Source organism: Mustelus asterias, chromosome 26 (genome assembly GCF_964213995.1).
Source record: "Mustelus asterias chromosome 26, sMusAst1.hap1.1, whole genome shotgun sequence".
NCBI classification, from domain to species: domain Eukaryota; kingdom Metazoa; phylum Chordata; class Chondrichthyes; order Carcharhiniformes; family Triakidae; genus Mustelus; species Mustelus asterias.
The window spans coordinates 19,396,955-19,421,833 of record NC_135826.1 but is presented as its reverse complement, the minus strand read 5'-3'; the positions used below and the strand labels follow the sequence as shown (position 1 = coordinate 19,421,833).

The following is a 24,879-nucleotide window of genomic DNA, read 5'->3' as shown; positions in this document are numbered from 1 at the left end:
ACTCAGCTCTCCATTCACCTGATGAAGGAGCAGCGCTCCGAAAGCTCTTGATTCCAAATAAACCTGTAGGACTTTAACCTCGTGTTGTGAGACTTCTTACTGTGCCCACCCCAGTCCAACATCTCCACATTAAAGAAAGTGTGGCAGGCTCTCCCAGCCTGATGTGGTGTTTCTGCACGACTGTCGAACTATCTAACTCCGCTGGCGATGCTTTCCTCAGCTAGCTAAAACATCGAAAATTATCCACTGCTGTTGTCCTTGGCAATTTACAGTATAAAATAACCATTAACGCCACATGTTTATCTGAAGTCGATTTTCTCTCAGTTTAAGGATTTGGAAAGAACCCAGTGAGGGTTCAATGGGTGAAAGACAGAAAACTTCTTAAACAAATGTCAGCCATTAAACCATATTTAGACATTCAATTCCTAAATAGTTTCTCGGAGTATAGAATCTTCCTCAATTATTTATAACAAGATCGTAAACACCTGTGTAAAGAATGTATGCGTGATCTTATTCTAAATATTGAACATATTAAATACGTTCTTGTCGGATTTATCAGCATCCAGGCACCTATCCTTTTCGAGTCATAGAATGAGGCCATTTACTGAGAGCCCTGGATAGAGTGGACGTGAGGAAGATGTTTCCATTAGTAGGAGAGACTAGGATTCAAGGGCACAGCCTCAGAGTAAAGGCACAATCCTTTAGAACCGAGATGAGGAGGAATCTCTTCAGCCAGAGAGTGGTGAATCTGTGGAATTCATGGCCAGGTCATTGAGTGATTTCTGACAGAGATAGACAGTTTCTGGATTGGTAAGGAGATCATAGGTTCTGGGGAAAAGGTGGGAGAATGGGATTAAGAAACATATCGACCATGATCGAAGCAGATCAATGGGCCAAATGTCCTAATTAGAGCCATAGAGGTTTACAGCATGGAAATAGGCCCTTCAGCCCAACTTGTCCATCCAACTTGTCCCAACTAACCACTAAGCTAGTCCCAATTGCCCGTGTTTGGCCCATATCCCTCTATACCCATCTTACCCATGTAGCTGTCTAAATGCTTTTTAAAAGACAAAATTGTACTCGCCTCTTCTACTACCTCTGGCAGCTTGTTCCAGACACCCACCACCTTCTGTGTGAAAAGGTTGCCCCTCTGGACCCTTTTTTATCTCTCCCCTCTCACCCTTAAACCATGCCCTCTAATTTTAGACTCCCCTACCTTTGGGAAAAGATGTTGACTTTGTAACTGATCTATGTCCCCTCATTATTTTATAGACCTCTATCAGATTAGCCCTACGCTCCTATATTTTACTGTTTTATGGCCGTTTGGCCCATTGCGCCAGAGCTGGCTTTTTGAAAGTGATATCAGATTAATTATTTCTCCCCATACTATGGGATGTGGGCATCACTGACGAATCCAGCATTTGGTGTCATCCCTCTTGGCCCTTGAGAAGATTTTAGTGAGCCTCTACAGTCCATATGGTTTAGGTACACCCACAGTGCTCTTAGGAGGAAGTTCCAGGATTTTGATCCAGTGACAGTAAAGGAACAGCGATATAGTTCCAAGTTAGGATGGTGTGTGGCTTGGAGGCGAACTTGCATATATCTCATTCCTTTTCAGAAGCTATCTCTTCCACTATCTTGTCAAGGCAACGCATTTAGATTATAGCAACTTACTACAAAAAAAAACTTCTCATCCTTCCATTGAACCCTTTGGAATCCTTTGATTTATTAGCCGAGTTATAGAATATAACAGGAGGGAGGTTACGCTGGAACTATATAAAACATTAGTTGGGTCACAACTTCAGTACTGTGTGCCCGGACTGGAAAATTGCAGCTATAGTGAAAGGTTAGATAGGCTGGAGTTATTCTCCTTGGAACAGAAGAGGCTGAGGGGAGATTGTGAGGGGCCTGAATAGCTTGGATGCACTTAAAGAGGCCATTTGGCCCATTGTGTCTGCATTGATTGAGAAACGAGCCACCCAGCCAAATCCCACTTACCGGCGTTTGTTCCATAGCCCTGCAGGTTACAGCAGATCAGGTGCCAATCCAGCCACCTTTTAAATGAGTTGGGTTTCTGCATCCACTACCCTTTCAGGCAGTGAGTTCCAGACCCTCACAACCCTCTGGGTGAAAATATTTTTCCTCGTCTCCCCTCTAATCTTTCTACCAATTACTGTAAATCCATGCCCCTCACCATTAACGTCTTTGCAACACGGTGGCACAGTGGTTAGCACTGCTGCCTCACAGCGCCAGGGACCGAGTTCGATTCCCGACTTGGGTCACTGTCTGGTGGAGTTTGCACATTCTCCCCATGTCTGCGTGGATTTCCTCTGGGTGCTCCGGTTTCCTCACACAGTCCAAAGATGTGCGGGTTAGGTGGATTGGCCATGATCAATTGCTCCTTAGTGTCAGGGGGACTAGCTAGGGTAAATGTATTGCGTTATGGGGATAGAGCCTGGGTGGGATTGTGGTCGGTGCAGACTTGGGCCAAATGGCCTCCTTCTGCACTGTAGGATTCTATGATATTACACACATGGGAGCTCTTCCCAAATGAATCATTCAAAAGAGAAATCTCACCTAGCATACCATGAGGAAAAGAACTAAATTTTTCCATACTAATTTTCACACTGCACTGTTTCAAGACCAAATTCTAAAGTCTGGTGCTAAACCAAACTGACTGTTTAAACTGGACCTGAGTCATTCCCCAACTCTTGGCCACGACTGCACAGTCTGAACCTTATCCCTAAACCTTGCTGAAGGACCTGAAGTTATGCTATGCAAAAATGAGCAAGCATAAACAGGCAATTTATTCATTGCGGCTATTTTTTATAGACCCGTAAATAGCTGAAAGTCGCTACTAAATGAGCAACATTTAATGATTAATCATTGGTACTGTAATATCACACTGTGTGACTTCATCCAACCACAGAGAAGCCATGGTAAACATACATAGAAACTAGAACCAGGGCTAGGCCATTCAGCCCTTTGAGCCGGCTCCATCATTCATTATGATCATGGCTGATCATCAAATTCAATATCCTGATCCCACTTTCCCCCCACTGTCTCTTGATCCCGTTGGCCTCAAGAGTTATGTCTATTTTTTTCTTGAAATCACGCAACTACTTTCTGTGGTAATTAATTCCACAGATTCAGCGTTCTCGCTCTTTTTAATGCATGTAGATTTATGATGTAACTGGTTAGCTCGACACAGTATTACAAATATTGATATGCTCACCGATACAGCAACTGTAGAATCCCTACGGTGCAGAAGGAAGCCATTCGGCCCATCGAGTCTGCACCGACCACAATCCCGCCCAGGCCCTATTTCCGTAACTCCACATATTTACCCTGCTAACGCCCTGACTCTAGGGTCAATTTAGCATGGCCAATCAACCTAACCTATGCACCTTTGGAAGGAAACTGGAGCACCCAGAGCAAACCTACACAGACATGGGGAGAATGTGCAAACTCCACACAGACAGTGACCCGAGGCCGGAATTGAACCCGGGTCACTGGCACTGTGAGGCAGCAGTGCTCACCACTGTACCACCATGCCGCCCTCACATCCACAACTGAAAGCAGGAAATGCATTACACAGGGCTTGCTTGGTATATGGGTGCATTCCTAGATCAGTTGCATTTTGTGGTTTTACATCGAAGCAAACTCACCACTCTTTGGGTGAAGAAATTTCTCCTCACCTCTGTCCTAAAAGGTTTACCTCTTATCCTCAAACTATGAACCCTAGTTCTAGATTCCCTCACCATTTGGAACATTCTTTCTGAATCTATCCTATCTAACCCTGTTAGAAGTTTATACGTTTCTTTGAGATCCGCTCTCACCCTTTTGGAGGGCCCAAGGGCCTGTTTCCTGTGCTGTACAGTTCTTCTAAACTCCATGTTGTATGCAAATTAGCTTCTTTGTTTCCAATATTACAAGAGTGATTGCACTTTAAAGGATTTAATTGTCTGTAAATCACTTTGGGGATGTCCTGAGCTTGTGAACGGTGCTATAAAAATGAAAGACTTCTAATTCTCATAAAATATTTTGGGCAATAATTTAATTGAGGCCTTCACCAAAATGGGCGGCATGGTAGCACAGTGGTTAGCACTGCTGCCTCACAGTGCCAGGATTCAATTCCGGCCTCGGGTCACTGTCTGTGTGGAGTTTGCACATTCTCCCTGTGTCTACGTGGGTTCCCTTCGGGTGCTCCGGTTTCCTCCCACAGTCCAAAGATGTGCGCGTTAGGTTGACTGGCCATCCTAAATTGACCCTAGTGTCAGGGGGAGTAGCATGGTAAATGCGTGAGGTTACGGGAATAGGGCCTGGGTGGGATTGTACAGGCTTGATGGGGGCCGAATGGCTTCCTTCTGCACTGTAGGGATTCTAACAGGTGAAGGAAATAAACGCAGAATAAAATAACTCTTAAAATTGTCATTTTACACAATGCCAAAAGAAACTCAAGCCAGCATTATTACAGTGCCCTCCATGAACAATATAGAATGCAGTCATTGCAATAAGATTCAGCACTGGAGCATGAACAACTCAACTTGCGTTACAGGTTCTTCTGCAAGAGGAAAACTCGGGTATCGAATATGAGTTCTGGCTTCCCAATGAACGCTATCATCATTACCAGGGGGGCCACAGTCCACTGAGACAGCCTGAGATTGCTGTGATTGAGGCTGACAACCCTCTCGGTTACCTGCCCTGGACACCGACCACAACAGCCTCTACCACTACCATCAGTACAACCAGGAAGCCAACCGTCCACCCAGGTATGTCGCAGCCATTTGCTTGAACCCCTCCATTCGCTAGAGTTTTTGATTTCAGGAGTGACCATTTTCCAGTGCCGTTCTTGCCGCCTATTTCAGTTGCGCCACCTCAAATATTTTTGGTTTCACGCCTCAAATCTGAGTGGTCATCCGGCTGCCTGATCCCTGCCGCTGCCGATCTTGAGGTTATCCTTAGCAGGGACAGCAAAACAGCCCAAGGTGACTCCTCCAACCTCAGGTGACTGTCTGTGTGGGTTTCCTCCCACACTCCAAAGATGTGCAGGTTAGGTTAATTGGCTATGGCGAATTGCCCCTTAATGTCAGGGAGATTAGCAGTGTAAATACTTGGGGTTACGGGGGATAGGGCCTGGGTGGGATTGTTGTCAGTGCAGGTTCATCGGGCTGAATGGCCTCCTTCCGCACTGTAGTGATTCTATTCTATCCAGCAGGCGGTATTTTATGTCTTCTCCTGGAGCAGGTTTGGAGGCAGCAAGGGCAGTTAATTGGCTGGTACGTTGGTGAGTGGAGTCTCTGCCACTTCCCACCTGCAAGCCGATTAAGACTCTGGCAGGAAATGGCCCCTCCCACTCCACCACTAATTAAGGAAATTAGGTGGGCAGAATAGGGGATGTTCCCAGTGATTTCACTCATCTCGACCCAAGGATGGGAGAGAGTGGTGGGGGTGGTGGAGGGTCAGTCAGGGATTCATAGAATTCTACAGTGCAGAAAGAGGCCATTCAGCCCATCGAGTCTGCACCGACCACAATCCCACCCAGGCCCTATCCCGATAACCCCATGCATTTACCCTAGCTAGCTTCCCTGACACCAAGGGGCAATTTAGCATGGCCAATCCACCTAACATCTTTGGACTGTGGGAGGAAACTGGAGCACCCGGAGGAAACACATGCAGACATGGGGAAAATGTGTAAGCTCCACACAAACAGTGACCCAAGCTGGGAATCGAACCGAGGTCCCTGGCACTGTGAGGCAGCTGTGCTAACCATTATGCCACCATGCCACCCAAATGGCACAAATGGTTCAAATTAAACAGACAAATGGCCTGTCTCTTGTGCTGATAATTCAGTGTCATATAATAACCTACAGGTGAAGCAGGATTGGAGGAAAATTTGAAATTGAGGTGCACAGTGTTAGATTTTTAATAAAATATGCATTATAACAGGGACCAGACACATCCAATTGTATGAAAGCCGAGGGGGGGGGGCAGTGGGGTAGTGGCATTGTTACTGCACTAGTAACCCGAGACCCAGAGTATTCCTCTGGGGACCCAGGTTCAAATCCCGCCATGGAATTAAAAGTTAAATGATGACCACCAAACTATTGTAGTAAAAACTTTTACAGTTCACTAACCTACTCCAGGAAAGCAGCCGTCCTTACCTGGTCTGATTACACGTGACTCCAGATCCACAGCAATGTGACTGACTCTTAAAGGCCACTCAATTCAAGGGCAATTAGGGATGGGCAGTGAACACTAACCCTGCCAGCGGTGCCCACGACCCATGAATGAATAAGAAAATACCCTGGAAATCAATAAGGATATAAGTAGGTTTAAAGTTTATTTATTAGTGTCACAAGTAGGCTTACGTTAAAGCTGCAATGAAGTTACTGTGAAAATCCCCTAGTCGCCACACTCCGGCGCCTGTTCGGTTACACTGAGGGAGAATTTAGCATGGCCGATGCACCTAACCAGCATGTCTTTCAGACTGTGGGAGGAAACCGGAGCACCCTGAGAAAACCCACGCAGACACGGGGAGAGCGTGCAGACTCCACACAGACAGTGACCCAAGCCGGGAATCAAACCCGGGTCCCTGGTGCTGTGAGGCAGCACTGCTAACCACTGTGCCAGAAAGAGCATGATGTGGAGATGCCGGCGTTGGACTGGGGTGAACACAGTAAGAGTTTTAACAACACCAGGTTAAAGTCCAACAGATTTATTTGGTAGCAAATACCCATTTGCTACCAAATAAACCTGTTGGACTTTAACCTGGTGTTGTTAAAACTCTTACCCAGAAAGAGCAAGCAGAAGGCTTTCCCGTTGCCTATGGCCTATTAGGCATGCTAACAATGGCTGATTCATTCACTTTCTATGCTCATGAGGGAGAATCCCAAGCAACGGCACATTTAGGGGAGCCTGACAAATAGGAGGGTTAGAGGAACAGTCTTCACCACAGGCATTCCTTTCGAATAGAGGCAAGTTTTTAAAGTTCTAGTTTGGACTGACTTATTTTGTTTTGCTCCTCCCTCTTTCTCCTCAGGCTGGGTTCACCCTGCTCAGCATCCACCGGTGCATCCTCATCAAGATAATCATTTTCAAAATGTATTACCAAGGGATCCCATCCAGCCCACCAATCTGCAGCCCGGTGAGTGCAAAAAGTCAAAGGCACTGCAAGACACAGGCTTTCGTGTTTCTTTAGTATCTGTTTTATTTGCCTCTCCCAGAAAACGACATGACTGCCAGTGGATGGCTGGGGGCTGGTGAGACACTGGGTGTTGGGAGTCATGATGTGGAGGACATCGTGATGTGAGAAAATCCTCAAAGGACCAACATTTAAGTATATTTTATATATAAAGCAGGAAGGTATATTTTTACCCTGAGTGTCGGTTCAGCTCAGTTGGCTGGACTGCTGGTTAGTGACATAGAGCGGTGTCAAGAGCATGGGTTCAATTCCTGAAACGATTGAAGTTATTCATGAAGGCCCCGCCTTCTCAACCTTGCCCCTTGCCTGAGGTGTGGTGATCCTCAGGTTAAATCACCACCATTCAGCTCTCCCCCTTAAAGTGGATGAAGATCTAGGACTATGGTGACTTTGCATATTTTTTAACTTATCAGGTTGGGATGTCCAAAAGGTTTGTGCAGCCAATGCCTCAATGAATCCAAAACGTATCTTGACTAAGAAAGGGTATGAATTGCGATTTTGTATTTTAATTTTTTACTCCATTCTTAAACTTACAAGACGAAGGCTCAGAATGGACTGGACAAACCCAAATCCATCTTTACTTGCTCCCAAAACCAAATTCAAATTCCAATTGAATCCAATTCAAGGTCCCCACAAGAGAGACAAATGAGATCCTGGCTGACAAGATAAGGCACTGCACCCCATCTTTTTAAAGTTTTTTTTATTAGTGTCACAAGTAGGTTTACATTAATACTGCAATGGAGTTACTGTGAAAATCCCCTAGTCGCCACACTCCGGCGCCTGTTCGGATACACTGAGGGAGAATTTGGCTAATGCACCTAACCAGCACGCCTTTTGGACTGTGGGAGGAAACCGGAGCACCCGGAAGAAACGCACGCCGACTTGGGGAGAACATGCAGACTCTGCTCAGACAGTGACCCAAGCCGGGGATCAAACCCAGGTCCCTGGCGTTGTGAGGCAGCAGTGCTAACTGTGCCACCATGCTGCCCCAACTTGATCTGACTCTTGATCTCACCAAAAGGCCGAAAATTGGGATTGAAAAGGTAATAGCTATCTTGACCATGGCACTGCAGTCTTGAAGGTCTGAATGGCCTACTCATGTTGCTATGAACACATTAAGCTATTTGTTCCTAATATGGGATGGTATGACTTCAATCCACTGAAATATTTCAGTGAGCCCTACAAAATGAATTTTCAATGACCAAAGAAGAATTCCAATATTCATTAGTTGCCTTTAATGGTGTATGCTTACGGAATTGCTTAAATGTTGAGACGATTGGCCACACACAGAGCCTCTTGTTTGCTCTTCGTAGCCAAATCAAACAAGTTCTTTATTTACAGTTCCACTACAAATGGCGGTCACACACTCTCCCCACCAATGTGAAGTCAACCATGTTGATTTCTCTCAAAGCTTGCTCTTGAGTTGCTTGAATGTTAAGGGTGACAAGACCACAAATGTCATTGAGCACAAGACCCATGTTTGTGTTTGTAGAGAGGAAAATAATGTAACAACATCACTGGCTTTCCATTCCCAGCGTGGAACTATGTGCCATGGAAATTCCTACAATAGATGTTAATGGTACAGTAAACCTGATAAGATCTCACCAGCAGAAACATGTCTACACAAAACTACTTGCAACAGTCAAAACACATTCCTTAGCCTGTCGTCTTCAACGCTGGGAGATCAGTATCCCAGTGAGTGAGCTTCCTGTCAGCTGCTGAACTGTTAACATCTAGAAAGAAATGATGAATATTAAACCTCCTGTCATCTTCTTGCTGTGTCTCAGAATCTGTCTCACTCCCGGCGCAATGTGCTCCTGCTTGCTACCTTGTCAAACCCTAGGGTCTCCACAATACCTAGGTGCAAACGCCAAAGGGACAGGAAAGAAAGATTTACGTTTTATTTAGGTGCTTTCCATAACCCGCAAGACATCTCAAAGCATGTTACAGCCAATGAAGTACTGTCAGTGTTGCAATGTAGAAAACATAGAAGCCACGTGACAAACAGCAAACCTCCCCCAAACAGCGATGTGATAATGACCCGATGTCTGTTCATTGAAATTGAATGAGAGACAAAAATTGGCCAGGACACCACCAGCGAGAGCTTTCCTGCTCTTACTCAAATTTCACATCTAATCAAGAGAGCAAAAGGGACCATCAACAGAAAATGCTGGAAAATCTCAGCTGGTCTGACAGCATCTGTGAAGAGAGAATAGAGCCAATGTTTCAAGTCTGGATTTTTCCAGCATTTTCTGTTTTTGTTTCAGATTCCGCAGTATTTTGCCTTTATCTGAGAGCAAATGGGACCTCAGTTTACAAAGAACAAAGAACAGTACAGGACAGGAACAGGCCCTCCGGCCGACCAAGCCTGCGCCGATCACATTGTCCTATCTAGACCAACCGCCTGTATCCCTCTATTCCCCGCCTGTTCATGTATCTATCCAGATAAGTCTTAAATGTTACTAATGTGTTGGCCTCAACCATCTCACTTGGCAGTGCACTTGAGGCCCCCACCACCCCTGTGTAAAAAAACTTCCTCCGCACATCTCGACTGAACCTTTTCCCCCTTACTTTGAACTTGTGCCCCCTTGTAATTGTCATTTCTGCCCTCGGAAAAAGCTTGCAACAGTTCACCTTATCTATGCCCCTCATAATTTTATAAACTTCTACCAGGTCGCCCCCTCACCCTCTGTCTTTCCAGAGAGAACAATCCCAATTTATTCAATCTCTCCTCATAGCTAATACCCTCCATACCAGGCAACATTGTGATGAACCTTTTCTGTACTTCCTCCAAAGCCTCCATGTCCTTCTGGTAGTGTGGCGACCAGAATTGGACACAGTATTCCAAATGTGGCCTAACCAATATTTAATATAACTGTAATATAATTTTCCAACTTTTATACTCGATGCCCAGGCCGATGAAGGCAAGCATGCCATATCTTTTCTTCACCACCTTTTCCACCTGTGCTGCCGCTTTTAAGGATCTGTGGACCTGTACTCCCAGATCTCTGTGTGTCAATGCTCCTGATGGTTCTGCCATTTATTTTATAGTTCCCACCTGAATTGGATCCAACAAAATGCATCACCTGGCATTTGTCCAGATTAACTTGCATTTATTTCTCCGCCCAATTTTCCAGCCTATCTATATCCTACTGTATTCTCTGACAATCTTCATCACTGTCCACAACTCCAGCAATCTTAGTATCATCCGCAAGCTTGCTAATCAGACCAACCATTTATATATGGCTTTTATATATATTGTATATATACAAGTCATTTATATATATTACAAACAACAGAAGTCCCAGCACTGATCCCTGCAGAACACCACTAGTTACAGACCTCCATTCAGAAAAACACCCTTCCACCGTTACCCTCTGCCTTCTCTGGCCAAGCCAGTTCTGAATCCATCTAGTAGCTCACCCTTGATCCCGTGTGATTTAACCTTTTGCACCAGCCCGCCATAAGGGACCTTGTCAAATGCTTTACTACCAAGTCCATGTAGACAATGTCCACGGCCCTCCCCTCGGCAATCATTTTTGTCACCACCTCAAAAGTTTAGTGAAAGATGGCACAGAATTCCTTCAGTACTGGAACGTCAGGACAAATTATTGTGCTCGGGTGGGATTTGAACCCACAACCTTTTGATTCACAGTGAAGAGTGCTACTAAATGAGCCGCAGCTGGCATTCTAATCGGAAGAGGGTGGAAGTGAAGGAATATACGCAATCCACAAATCTGTAGTGGGGGGGTGGTGCACAAACAAGGTGGAGAGACGTACACTGCAGAGGAGAGGGGTGGGGGGGTGGACAAACATATCCCTTTGTTCTTTACCTGAAGTAACTCCTGTCCCAATCAACCCATCCCGCTGAGAAGATTCCGTGGAGCTGCATTGGTCCCTAGAAAAATTGATTCTTTCTTTCTTTTAAATTGGATCTCAATCTTCCTCCATCTCCCAGCTGCAATCAGGGAAAGCTGAATATCCCCTTCTGAACAATATCCCTTCATTAACAGTCTAATAAAGCTACCGTCCTCCTTTCAGCAGGGCGAGTTTTAATTACTTGCTGCCTGAGCAGAACCTGCTAATAGATGGTGTTCATTAACTGACACGTTATCGAGCGGCACGGTAGCACAGTGGTTAGCACTGCTGCTTCACAGCTCCAGGGTCCCGGGTTCGATTCTCGGGTCACTGTCTGTGTGGAGTTTGCACATTCTCCTCGTGTCTGCGTGGGTGTGCTCCGGTTTCCTCCCACAGTCCAAAGATGTGCGGGTTAGGTTGATTGGCCAGGTTAAAAATTGCCCCTTAGAGTCCTGGGATGCGTAGGTTAGCGGGATTAGCGGGTAAATATGTGGGGGTGGGGCCTGGGTGGGATTGTGGTCGGTGCAGACTCGATGGGCCGAATGGCCTCCTTCTGCACTGTAGGGTTTCTATGGTTTCTATTACAATAAACCAGACTGATGTGTTTAAGTAACTGCTATCTATCTCTGATCTAGGTTACTGTAGAAAGTGTAAGAAGTCAAAAGGAAAATCTCAAAGGATTAAACAGTACTGCCTGAAAGACTTTGGTAAGATATCAGTCAATATAAAACCATTACTATAACAATAATGGGAACTAATTGCAAGATATATGATTCTATTTCTTGTACCCATTGTGAACACTGGCTCCGACTTGCAATGACATCCTTGTTCTACAAATGGTCTCATGTTTGTTTTTGTTGACTCTAAGAGGTTGTCTCTAAAATATATTCACTAATCTCAGCGTGAAGCCAGGCTCAAAGGGGGCACAGGTTGCTGAATTGGCGTTACTGTACTTGAGCTTCATGTGTGCCCCCTTTCCCATTGGGGTCCCCAATGGAAAGCGTGATCAGTGAATTTGCCTCTCTGTGTCAGAGGAACTACAAATAAAGCAAAATGAAATCTCCCAGCTAGATAAGCACATTGCCCAATGTGCACAGAAACCACACAAAGAAAGTCCCAGGATTGGCCTTGGTTTGTGCTTGGTGTCAAGAGGGTTGCAATTAGCTTCAGGGCATTGAAGCTAGTTAGAGAAAGAAAACCAACCAGGGTTGTCACTTGCTCAGTGTTCAATGTAAGTGCGCATGTTGGACTCAGTTACCAATCATGACGGCAAGCATGGTTAAATTCTCAACTGCGACTCACTGATCTTTTATTGTGAACCATAGAAAAGTTACAGCACAGGAGGCCATTTGGCCCATCTTGCCCATGCCAGCCGGAGGACACCCAGGTGCTGCTTCTAATCCCATCTTCCTGCACCTGACCCATAGCCCTGTAGCTTACAACACTTAAGGTGAAGATCCAGATACTTTTAAAAAGAGTTCAGGGTCTCTGCCTCCACCACCAACTCGGGCAACTCTTTATGTACAAAAGTTCTTCCTCGTATCCCCTCTACACCTACTGTCACTTATCTTGAATTTATGTCCCCTGGTTTTAGAATTCTCCACCAAGGGAAACAATTCTATCTCTTAAGTTAAAGTTTATTTGTTAGTCACAAGTAGGCTTACATTAACACTGCAATGAAGTTACTGTGAAATCCCCTAGTCGCCACAGTCCAGTGCCTGTTCGGGTCAATGCATCTAACCAACACATCTTTTGGATTGTGGGAGGAAACCGGAGTACCCGGATGAAACCCACGCAGACACGGAGAGAATGTGCAAACTCCACGTTGACAATGACCCAAGCCGGGAATCGAACCCGGGTCCCTAGTGTTGTGAAGCAGCAGTGCTAACCACTGTGCTACCACTGTGCTACCATGCTGCCCCTCATAATTTTGTACACCTCTATCAAGTCATCCCTCAACCTTCTTTGTTCCAAGGAAGAGAACCTCAACCTATCCAATATCTCCTCATAGCTACACTTTTCTCGTCCTGGCAACATTCTTGTAAACCTCCCCTGCACTCTCTCCAGAGCAATTACGTCTTTCCTGTCATATGGTGACCAGAACTGCACACAATACTCCAGTTGTGCCCTCATCAGTGTTTTCACTCCAGTGGCATCCATTGTAAAGACATTTAACTTTACATGGTGGATAAATAACATGCAGTTTGCATCTTCTACCATCTTTGATCTTCGTTCTCAGCACTGTGCTCCAAGGGGAGAGGTCATAATAGGACGACACAATGGGGCTCATGGAGTTGACCCAACTATAAGAGAAATTCAAGTATCTTTATACCAGAAAAGACACCAAAAAGGCAGTTGCAGCAATTATGCAGTGTGGTTTTGAAATTTTGGTGGATTAATTCTATCCACCGAAGTTAACCCATGTTACTGACATTAGATAATGGCCAAACCTCTCAAGCAGAGATGGAGAGAGCACTGATGCATCAGGCACCTGTCCCTTAATGTTCCTCTGATTTCTCAAAATGGAAGAGTGTGACTCAAGAAAGGAAATATCTGCATTTGCAAAACCCCAAATCACATCTTCCAGTCTCCCAATAATAAATGAATGATTGGATAATCAGTTTGGTCGTGTTGGTTGCAGGAGGAATGTTACCCAGGACAATAGAAGAACCACCCGCTCGTTTTGCATCATCCCACAGGATGTTTAACATCTCCTTCAGCAGACACCACCCGACCTCACTTTAATATTTGGTCCAAAAGGTAGTCAAGTAGAGGCCTGCTCTCCTGGGAAAGGAAGGGTGGTCCTAGGAGACTTGAGGACGGGGATGTGGGAGAAAGTGAATCATCCTACTTTGGTCCATTTAACATTTCTCCTTCACTCTCTCACCAGTTTTTCGTGGGAGGATCCTCAGAAAGACAATTGTGGGGTCCGAGACTCGATACGACGTACAAGTCAGGCAAACGTACAAGAACAAATACCCCATTGTACACAGGGAATACATCTGGGTACCAAACACATGCGACTGCCCGTATCTTCTGGAGAAGCGAGAGTACATTATGATGGCAAGGCGGCATGTGAACTTTGAACAGACGCTGAACCGAATCCTACTGGAGCACAACAGTTTTGTCAGGCTCTGGCAGCCAAAGGAAGACTTGATGATGCGAGACATGGATAAATATTGTCATCGGTACTCGTAAAGGGAAGTCTATCATGATGCTGTCATTTTACAACCCTGTCCTATAATGGATAGTAGTCAGGAAGTACTCATGAGACTGTGTAGGAAAACTATATCATTCCATCAGTTACATACAAACTTCCTATTAAGCAACTACTCATAGCCGATATTAAGTAGTTCTTGCTAAGCTACCAATAGCAGTCAATGGAAAATGTTATTTGATGATGACTGTGTGGAACAAGGCAAAAAATGAGTGGCACTGAATTATTGGAAATGGGTTAATATGGTTCTTCTGTTGTAATGAAGCATATACTTCATGATGGAAGGAGCCTTTGGGAGTTTTCTGGAGCTTATATGTGATTGGTGTTGACCTACAGTGTTTGGTTTTGTTATGAGGAATGTTCTCTATGATGAACTAGTCAATATGTAAGGTGCCAGTATGTCCAATATTGTTGATAAATGCAGAAGCTACATATTTAAACAAGCCTACCCAATATTACACTATTGTGACTGGAGCACAATGACAATATTTCTACTGCACCTCAAAGAGTAATGCACTTAATTGTTCTGAAACAGTTTCTCCCGATGTATTTGGGATTTCTATTTTCTGAAGGATGCTCCGAGGTTTGGACAGTTTTACATTGCATGGATCCCATTTCTCTAAGGACTGGCAGTCTTTATCATACCTGGCATGTTCTGAAATTTGGGTGATGTATTGTACTAATGCCAATTCTTTTATATCAGCTATTTAAGATATTAAGTATCTCGCTAGTATACTGACGCTAACCACTTTGCATGGTACATGATGTATCTAAGCATCAAAGACATTGTTAAGTATTTTATTGTACACACCCCGTCATTAAAATTGATAAATTTTAACTGTCTTGAATCATTTCACCTTTGACTTTCTAACACACACTGAACAATTTTAGACCAAAGTTGGACTAAAAGAAGACCAGGGTGGAAACATTATAGGGGCACTGTCGGGGCAGGTAAAGAGACCCTTCGACTTGATCGTAATGCAAAGGTAGTACAAGTAAAGGAAGGGCTCTTTGCGTATTCCGGCCAGAGCTGGTTGCCATTATTAAAGAGCTTATCTAAATGTATTCCCAACTACCTACAGACTGAGGAGGAAGATTCCCTTTGGTGGTGAACTGGGAAGGTGCATTTATGATAGTACCATAATCAACAAACCAAGGAATTCTGCTTGCTGAGCTGATTTCCCAGGTTAAGCATGGTACAATAACAGAATCAGTCCATAATTCCTTCGGGAGAAATATGAAGAAAGGAATAACCATTGCCTTTATATAAACAAAGTTTATAAAACTTGGACAACTTTTGTAAGGTTACAAAAAGGTGTTATTATATTGGAGAGCACAAGCAGATTAAGGACTTGTGTCTGCAATGTAAAGTTAACAAGGAATAATGGCGAGGATTTGAATAAAGGAACGATTTATAGTGGCTGGGGGAGCTGCCTCTTTAGCATATCTTCAAGCTTAAGACATTTAAACCATCACCACTTTATGCTCCAACAGATAAGCAGAATCAGATGTCACCCATATTCATAACAAAAACATAAAATACCCCCACCATCTGCTGAACATTTGTAGAATCCCTACAGTGCAGAAGGAGGCCATTTAGTCCATCGAGGCTGCACTGACCACAATCCCACCCAGGCCCTATCCCCATAGCCCCACGTATTTACCCTGCTAGTCCCCCTGACACTACAGGGCAATTTAGCACAGCCAATCAACCTACCCTGCACATCTTTGGAGTGTGGAAGGAAACCAGAGGAAACCCACACAGACGCAGGGAGAACATGCAAACTCCACACAGTCACCCGAGGCTGGAATCGAACCCAGGTCCCTGGCCCTGTGACGCAACAATGCTAACCACTGTGCCACCACAGGATATAAAGAGAAGCAAAGAAAAGTTTATTAATCATGTGGTGACTGAAGATGAGGAGAGGGCAAGTGGCTGTAAGAAAATATAGTAGGATGGAAAGCAAAGATTAACACTGATTTAAAAAACATAAAATGCTGGAGAAACTCAGCTGGTCTGGCAATATCTGTGGAGAGAGAAACAGAGTTAGCATTTCGCATCTAATATGACTCTTCCTCCGAACTTGACATTGGTTGTTCAGTGATACAGAGAAAAGGTAATCAGATAAAACATGAAAAATCTAGAAACCAGGTGATCACTGCTAGATAAACTGGGAAGTATAACTAAAGGAAGACCAGGGTGGAAGCATTATAGGGGCACTGTCGGGGCAGGTAAAGAGACCCTTCGACTTGGTCGTAATGCAAAGGTAGTACAAGTAAAGGAAGGGCTCTTTGCATATTCCGGCCAGAGCTGGTTGCCATTATTAAAGAGTTTACCTAAATGTATTCCCAACTACCTACAGACTGAGGAGGAAGATTCCCTTTGGTGGTGAACTGGGACGGTGCATTTATGATAGTACCATAATCAACAAACCAAGGAATTCTGCTCGCTGAGCTGATTTCCCAGATTAAGCACTGTACGATAACAGAATCAGTCCATAATTCCTTCGGGAGAAATATGGAGGAAGGAATAACCATTGCCTTTATATAAACAAGACCTGAATGCTGTACATGAGTAGTTGCATATAATCGATGCAAGCAAACATATGTTCATTGTGTAGGGAAAGATAGACATTGCATTTATGTATAAATCCTGACCTCAACACATCCCAAAGCACTTTATAGCCAATGAAATACTTGTGAAGTGAAGTTACTGTTATAATGTAAGAATAAGCCAAATATGCTGTACTGTCAGGGGGATAGTATAGTCAATGTGTACTGACTACATGAATTTGGAAAAGAACCAAAACAAGTCAAAAAAAAACCTTGTCGGCAAGCAAGGATTTCACATGATTGTCAACGAATTCCTCTAGTTGCTACACATGCAACTACAAAGGTGAATGCATGTTAAGGACCAAATCAGAAACTCTAAGGTATATTATGAAGTTAGCCTCGATCCTAACTTTTACATTTGATTTTGGTATCAGGGTGATCATAAGGTGTTTCACTCACGGTGTGGTTCAAGTCAACCACTAGGAAGCTTTTATCAAAACAACCTTTATTTAAGAACACAGTTAGAATATAACAAAAAGAATTGGTGTAACTTTTACGAATTAAAATGATTAAACATGACAAAGTATAATTTTTAACAGCTAGCTATCTCTACTGTTCCAACTTAGCAGCATGCCCACATAGACATGAATCTTCTTTAGAACCCATTAGCACAGAAACCAAAGATGCTTACATGGGTATTAAATTTCTGGCCTTTTGACACCTCTGGAGAGTGATCCACACAGACACTTTCCTAATTCTCATGCAGAAACCATTCGAGAGAAAGCTCCAAACAACTAGAATCTCAGAGAAAGAGGCTTATTTTTTGGCAGATTCCAGCCTCCAGTTCAGACACTGCAAGAGATGCAGAGAGAGCAAACTCCACCTAAAGGTCCCAAGAGGCTAGCGGGCCCGGGACTGAATTCTCCGGGCCTGCTAGCCTCTCCCACCCCGCCAGAGGGTTTCACTCCAGCGGGGATTACACTAGCTCCCCACTGTGCCACCATGTCACAGGGCAGCACGGTGGCACAGTGGTTAGCACTGCTGCCTCACAGCGCCAGGGACCCAGGTTCAAATCCCGGCTTGGGTCACTGTGTGGAGTTTGCACATTCTCCCCATGTCTGCGTGGGTTTCCTATGGGTGTTCTGGTTTCCTCCCACAGTCTGAAAGACGTGCTGGTTAGGTGCATTGACCTGAACAGGCGCCAGAGTGTGGCGACTGGGGTATTTCACAGTAACTTCATTGCAGTGTTAATGTAAGCCTTACTTGTGACTAATAAATAAACTTTAAACTTTCGGGGAGCTATCGGCCTGACCCCACTGGTGTGAAGGGGGGCAATTGCCCCCCCCCCCCCAGGCATAGGCATCCTGGCTATGCCAGCCTGTGCCCTCTGGCACTGCACAAGGGGCAAAATGCCCATGTCCAGGGGGTACCTTGGCACTGCCCATCGGGCATGGGGCAGTGACAGGGGCAGGGCCTATTAGGGATGGGTCCTCGTGGGCAGGGTCTGATGGGGGTGATGCCTCGGGGGCAATCGGTGCGGGTGGGGGGGTCCTGCTGCCAATCTGCCTAGGGATCGATGGGGGCGGGAGGGAGGCCAGCGATCGGTGCAGTCTGGGAGGCGTGGGTCTGTCGAGGTGTTGGGGGGGAATGTCTGCACTGCCGGGGGGACGGGGATGGGCTGGAGCCCGGGGCGGTCCTGGACAGGGGAGCAAGGAATGGTCGGAGGATCAGGCCATGGGAGCTTGGAGGGGCAGCATTATGGGGGTCCCAGGCTGGTTAGCAATCGAGCTGGTCGGCAAACAGGAGGCTGACAGTGCGCGTCCACTGCGCATGCGCAGAGGGCCACGGTTTTAGCCTCCCGCGTGGGAATAGGCCCTGCCCCCTGAAGTGTAATGATATTCACGCTGGCCTCTGGAGTGCACAGAGTGTGGGAGACTCTAGTGTGAGCTCTCACTGAAATTAACAGCGTGAATTACTCCAGTTCTCCCGCAAATTCAACATTTAGAATTGTTTTGGGAGAATTCCGCCCATACTTTTGTTTAGTATTTCTGGTGCAATTGTAATTGTATTCTGTAAAAAATGTTGTCAGAAATATTGGCCAGATGCAATCTTCACACGTTTGAATATAGCCTCAGAGATAAAAACAGTATTGATGCTATTCCCTCCAAGGATTTGAAAGAAAATGACTATTTCCTCATTCCACACAACAAGGGGCAAATTCCACACTTTGTAATCATGCACATTCCTCACAAATTTACAATTTTTCTACCAATTCACTTAGTAGAAACTTCCTCCCCCTTCCCTATATTCTCCAAAGGTGCACATAGGAAAAGCACGGAATTAATCAAGGATACAGAGGAAGAATAGACAGGAAGGAAAAGGTGGTGGGGTCACGCTATTAATAAGAGATAATATCAGGGTAGTACTGAGGGATGACATAGGCTCTGAGGAACAAAACGTGGAATCATTATGGGTAGAGATGAGGAATAGTAGAGGGAGAAAGACACTAGTAGGTGTGGTATATAGGCCCCCAAATAATAATGTTGAGGTAGGGAGGGCTATAAACAAGCAGATAAGGGATGCGTGTAAAAACGGAACGGCAATAATCATGGGGGCTTCAACATGCACATTGACTGGCAGACTCAAGTCGGTAAGGGTGGAATGGAGGAAGAGTTCTTAGAATGCTGTCGGGATAGTTTCCTTGAACAGCATGTTACGGAACCGACGAGGGAACGAGCTATTTTGGATCTGGTATTGTGTAACGAGGTAGGTAGAATTAAGGATCTTATTGTGAAGGACCCTCTTGGGTCTAGTGACCACAATATGGTCGAATTTCTGATTCAGATGGAAGAGGAGAAAGTTTGGTCTCAAACCAGTGTCCTCTGTTTGAACAGAGGGAAATATGATAGGATGAGGGATGAATTGGCTAAGGTAGACTGGGAGAGCAGGCTGGCAGGTAGGATAGCTGAGGAACAGTGGAGGATTTTTAAGGAGATCCTTTTCAGTTCTCAGCAAAAATATATTCCAGCAAAAAACAAGGATTGTAAGAAAAGGGAGAACCAGCCGTGGATAACGAAGGAAATAAAGGAGAGTATTAAAATAAAAACAGCTGCGTACAGAGTGGCCAAAAATAGTGGAGAAACAAGTGATTGGGAAAAATTTAAGAAACAACAAAGAGAGACTAAGAAAGCGATAAAGAAAGGAAGGATAGACTATGAAGCTAGGCTAGCAATTAATATAAAAAATGATAGTAAAAGTTTTTATAAATATATAAAAAGGAATAGAGTGGCTAGAGTGAATGTTGGACCCTTGGAGGACGAGAGGGGGGAGTTAATAGTGGGAAATGAGGATATGGCTGAGTCTTTAAATAAGTTTTTTGTGTCGGTCTTCACGGTGGAGGACACAAATAGTTTGCCAAATATTAACGATAGAGGGTTGGCAGCAGGAGAAATACTTAATACGATTAATGTTACCAGAGAGGCAGTGCTGGGTAGACTAATGGGACTGAAGGTGGACAAGTCCCCGGGTCCGGATGGAATGCATCCCAGGGTATTGAAAGAAATGTCAGAGGTAATAGTGGATGCGTTAGTGATTATTTATCAAAACTCGTTGCATTCTGGGGTAGTGCCGGTTGATTGGAAAACGGCTAATGTTACGCCGCTGTTTAAAAAAGGAAGGAGACAAAAGGCGGGTAACTATAGGCCGGTCAGCTTAACGTCTGTAGTAGGGAAAATGCTGGAATCCATTATTAAAGAGGAGATAGCAGGGCATCTGGATAGAAATGGTTCGATCAATCAGACGCAGCATGGATTCATGAGGGGAAAGTCGTGCTTGACGAACATGTTGGATTTTTATGAAGATGTGACTAGGGCGGGTTGATGGAGGAGAACCGGTGGATGCGGTGTTTTTGGATTTCCAAAAGGCGTTTGATAAGGTGCCCCATAAAAGGCTGCTGAAGAGGATTAGGGCACACGGAGTTGGGGGTAGTGTGTTAACGTGGATTGGGGACTGGCTATCCGACAGGAAGCAAAGAGTCGGAATAAATAGGTGTTTTTCCGGTTGGAGGAAGGTAACTAGTGGCGTGCCGCAGGGATCGATACTCGGGCCGCAACTGTTTACCATTTATATAGATGATCTGGAGGAGGGGACGGAGTGTAGGGTAACGAAGTTTGCAGACGACACAAAGATAAGTGGAAAAGTGAATCGTGTGGAGGACGGAGAAGATCTGCAGAGAGATTTGGACAGGCTGAGTGAGTGGGCGAGGATATGGCAAATGGAGTATAACGTTGAGAAATGCGAGGTTATACACTTTGGAGGAAATAATAACAAATGGGATTACTATCTCAATGGAAACAAATTAAAACATGCTACCGTGCAAAGGGACCTGGGGGTCCTTGTGCATGAGACGCAAAAGCCCAGTCTGCAGGTACAACAGGTGATCAAGAAGGCAAATGGGATGTTGGCCTATATTGCGAGGGGGATAGAATATAAAAGCAGGGATGTCTTGATGCACCTGTACAGGGCATTGGTGAGGCCGCAGCTGGAATACTGTGTGCAGTATTGGTCCCCTTATATGAGGAAGGATATATTGGCATTGGAGGGAGTGCAGAGAAGGTTCACCAGGTTGATACCGGAGATGAGGGGTTTGGATTATGAGGAGAGGCTGAGGAGATTGGGTTTGTACTCGTTGGAGTTTAGAAGGATGAGGGGGGATCTTATGGAGACTTATAAGATAATGCGGGGGCTGGATAGGGTGGAGGCGGAGAGATTCTTTCCACTTAGTAAGGAAGTTAAAACTAGAGGACACAGCCTCAAAATAAAGGGAGGTCGGTTTAAGACAGAGTTGAGGAGGAACTTCTTCTCCCAGAGGGTGGTGAATCTCTGGAATTCTCTGCCCACTGAGGTGGTGGAGGCTACCTCGCTGAATATGTTTAAAGCGCGGATGGATGGATTCCTGATCGGTAAGGGAATTAAGGGTTATGGGGATCAGGCGGGTAAGTGGTACTGATCCACGTCAGATCAGCCATGATCTTATTGAATGGCGGGGCAGGCTCGAGGGGCTAGATGGCCTACTCCTGCTCCTATTTCTTATGTTCTTATGTTCTTACTCAGCATGGTTTTGTCTAGGGAAAGTTGTGTTATCCCAAATGAACTGAATTTTTTGAGGAAGTAACAGGGAGGATCGATGAGGTTCTTGATTAATAAGGGGATCAGGGGTTACGGGGAAAAGGCAGGAGAATGGGGATGAGAAAAATATCAGCCACGATTGAATGGCGGAGCAGAGTCGATGGGCTGAGTGGCCTAATTCTGCTCCTATGTCTTATGGTCTTTTTGGTCTTAGGTTAGTGCAGTGGATATGATCTACGTGGATTTCAGTAAGGCATTTGACAAGGTCCCACGTGGCAGACTGTTCAGAAAAGTAAAAGCCCGTGGCATACAGGTGAATACAAAACATGCGAATTAGGAGCAGGAGTAGGCCACTCGGCCCCTCAAGCCTGCTGCACAATTCAGTAAGATCATGGCTGAATGTGGTGTGTTGGATCAAAAATTGACTCTGTGGCAGAAAATAAAGGATGGTGAACCTATGGAATTCTCCACCACGCAAGGCTGTAGAAGCCAAATCACTGAATATTGTTAAGAAGGAAACAGATTTATCGATACTAAAGGTGACAAGGTATATTGGGAGAGCACTGGAGTGTGGCATTGAGATGGCAGCTCGACCATGATCAAGTTGAATGGTGGAGCAGGCGCGAAGGGCTGAATGGCCTACTCCTGCTCCTATTTTCTATGTTTCTATGTGTCAAAGAGTAATGACTGATGGATGCTTGAGTCAATGGGTCCCTTCATAATGGGTCCCTTGTTCCTTTTGGTAAATATTAATGATCTGGACTTAAATTTAAAGTTTATTTATTAGTCACAAGTAGGCTTACATTAACACTACAATGAAGTTACTGTGAATATCCCCCAGTTGTCACATTCCACCATCTACCTTGGTGGGATTCGAACCTGGGTCCCCGGAGGATTACCCTGGGTCTCTGGATTACTAGCCCAGTGACAATAACACTATCAATAGCACTACACCGACATCTCCCCTAAGAGTATTATAAGAGTATCATAGAATCCCTATAGTGCAGAAGGATGCCATTCGGCCCATTGAGCCTATTCGGACTCTGAATGAGCATCTTCCCAGGACTATCCCCATAACCCCACACATTTACTCCACTAATCCCCCTAACCCACACATCTTTGGACACTAAGGGACAATTTAGCATGACCAATCCCAGTTAACTTACACATCTTTGGACTGTGGGAGGAAACTGGAGCACCCGGAGAAAACCAATACAGACACGGGGAGAACGTGCAAACTCCACACAGACAGTCACTCAAGGCTGGAATTGAACCTGGGTCCCTGGCGCTGTGAGACAACAATGCTAACCACTGTGCCACCATGCCACCCACGTATGCAGGGAAGACTTGTTTCCCTTTACAGAGAGGTCACTTACTTGGGGACACAAATTTAGGATGATTGGTAGAGGAATAAGAGAGGATATTAGGAAATAATCTTTCTCTCAGAGGATGATAGGTGGCTGGAATTTGTTGCCTAGATTGGTGGTTGAGACAGAAACCTTCGCCTCATTTAAAAGGTACCTGGATCTGCACCTGAAGTGCTGTAACCTGCAAGGCTGCGGATACGGGGGCTGGTTTTTTCAGCTGGCGTGGACATAATGGGCTGGATGGCCTCTCCCTGTGCTGTAACCTATGGTTACAAAATCACAGGAAATCTTTATAAGTTAAGCCTGTTCCAAAGGAACCTTCTTCATGTCCAAGGAACAGTTAACAAGCAAGGAACCTGAATGTAAAGACAGTGGATTGAATAACTGAAGTCAAACCAAGTTTTGTAGCCAGATAATTAAAAAAAGGATGTTCAACTTGGATTTCCAAGTATCTGTGTTCCTTCGACTTTAATTATTATGGATGGTTTAGGTTACGCTGCCAAAAAATCATTTTTATTTGTTTTTATAAGTATAATAAAAGGGGAATTTGCCTCTACTGAGTGCAGTTCGAATCATTTTATTAAGATGATTTTCTAATGCAATGAAAGATTTGTAGTCAGTTTGAGGATTGTGATCTCCTCAGTTTGATCAAGAAATATTCTCAGACATTTTGTGCCTCTGCCCATTTTGTGAAAGGGATTTGTCATGCCTGATTGGAAATAATCTGAAGTGGCCTAAACTCTAGTAACAGGCATCGTAATATCAGCAAAAGTTCCTTTGAACACGTTTTTAGCAATCTCAAAATTATTGCTTGTGGGCTTCCAGTGGGGAGCCGTTGTTTAAAGGTACCTGTGTCTGATTGAGGGACATGGCATCAGCAAGAGGATTAGGGCCAGCTGTCTTTGCTGCAGACCACCCATCCCCTTTAGCCCCATGATGATACCCACATCACCCCCCCCCCCCCCCCCCCCCCGCCCCCCCCCCCCCCACCCAACCTCATCGCCATCTCACTCATTGCGCCAGGGTCCATTCTCGATCTTGGGCCTTGGGTGGGTTTAGTGCCAGCAGCTGCCACTGCTTCCCCAAAGGCACTGCCAAGCAATGAAGAGCTGCCACCCTTTGCCTGGCTGGCAGTTCCCAACGGGTGTGACTTCCACCCCATGCTTGACCCTGGAGTAGGCCCACAGCTGTCCCGTTTTGTGTCTGATTGGCACTTAATTCAGCACGTCTTCCCGAAAAGAGACAATGTGGGGCAAGACCCCCCCATCGCTTCCATTAAATACCTGCCTGAAAGTGTCAGCCGTGGCTCAGTTGGTGGCACACTTACCACTCAGACCAGAGACTTGAGCACAAGTCTCACTGAGGGCGAGTATCTCTGCCGTCCCTCCCCCCCGCCACCGCCCCCCCCCCCCCCCCCCCCACCACCATCTGGGCTCGATCCTGCTTGCCGTGCGCGAGTTTGGGGACAAAAGAAAGGCATCCGATGAGGTGGGACGGAGCAGAGATTGGGTGAAATATTTGTGCCCTGTTTGTGGTGAGCAGAAGGGACAGAG

The 24,879-nt window shown here is 45.2% G+C and overlaps 1 protein-coding gene across 1 annotated transcript in view; it reads left to right on the top strand.

Moving 5' to 3' along the window:
- Positions 1-15,122, top strand: part of LOC144479501 (ADAMTS-like protein 5) — a 125,889-nt gene extending 110,767 nt beyond the window's left edge. The window contains exons 10-13 of the mRNA XM_078198232.1: positions 4,559-4,772; positions 7,043-7,147; positions 11,698-11,769; positions 13,953-15,122. Coding sequence (XP_078054358.1) covers positions 4,559-4,772; positions 7,043-7,147; positions 11,698-11,769; positions 13,953-14,260 — 699 coding nt within the window. The 3' untranslated portion in view covers positions 14,261-15,122. The remainder of the gene's footprint in view (positions 1-4,558; positions 4,773-7,042; positions 7,148-11,697; positions 11,770-13,952) is intronic.
- Positions 15,123-24,879: the final 9,757 nt, after the last annotated feature.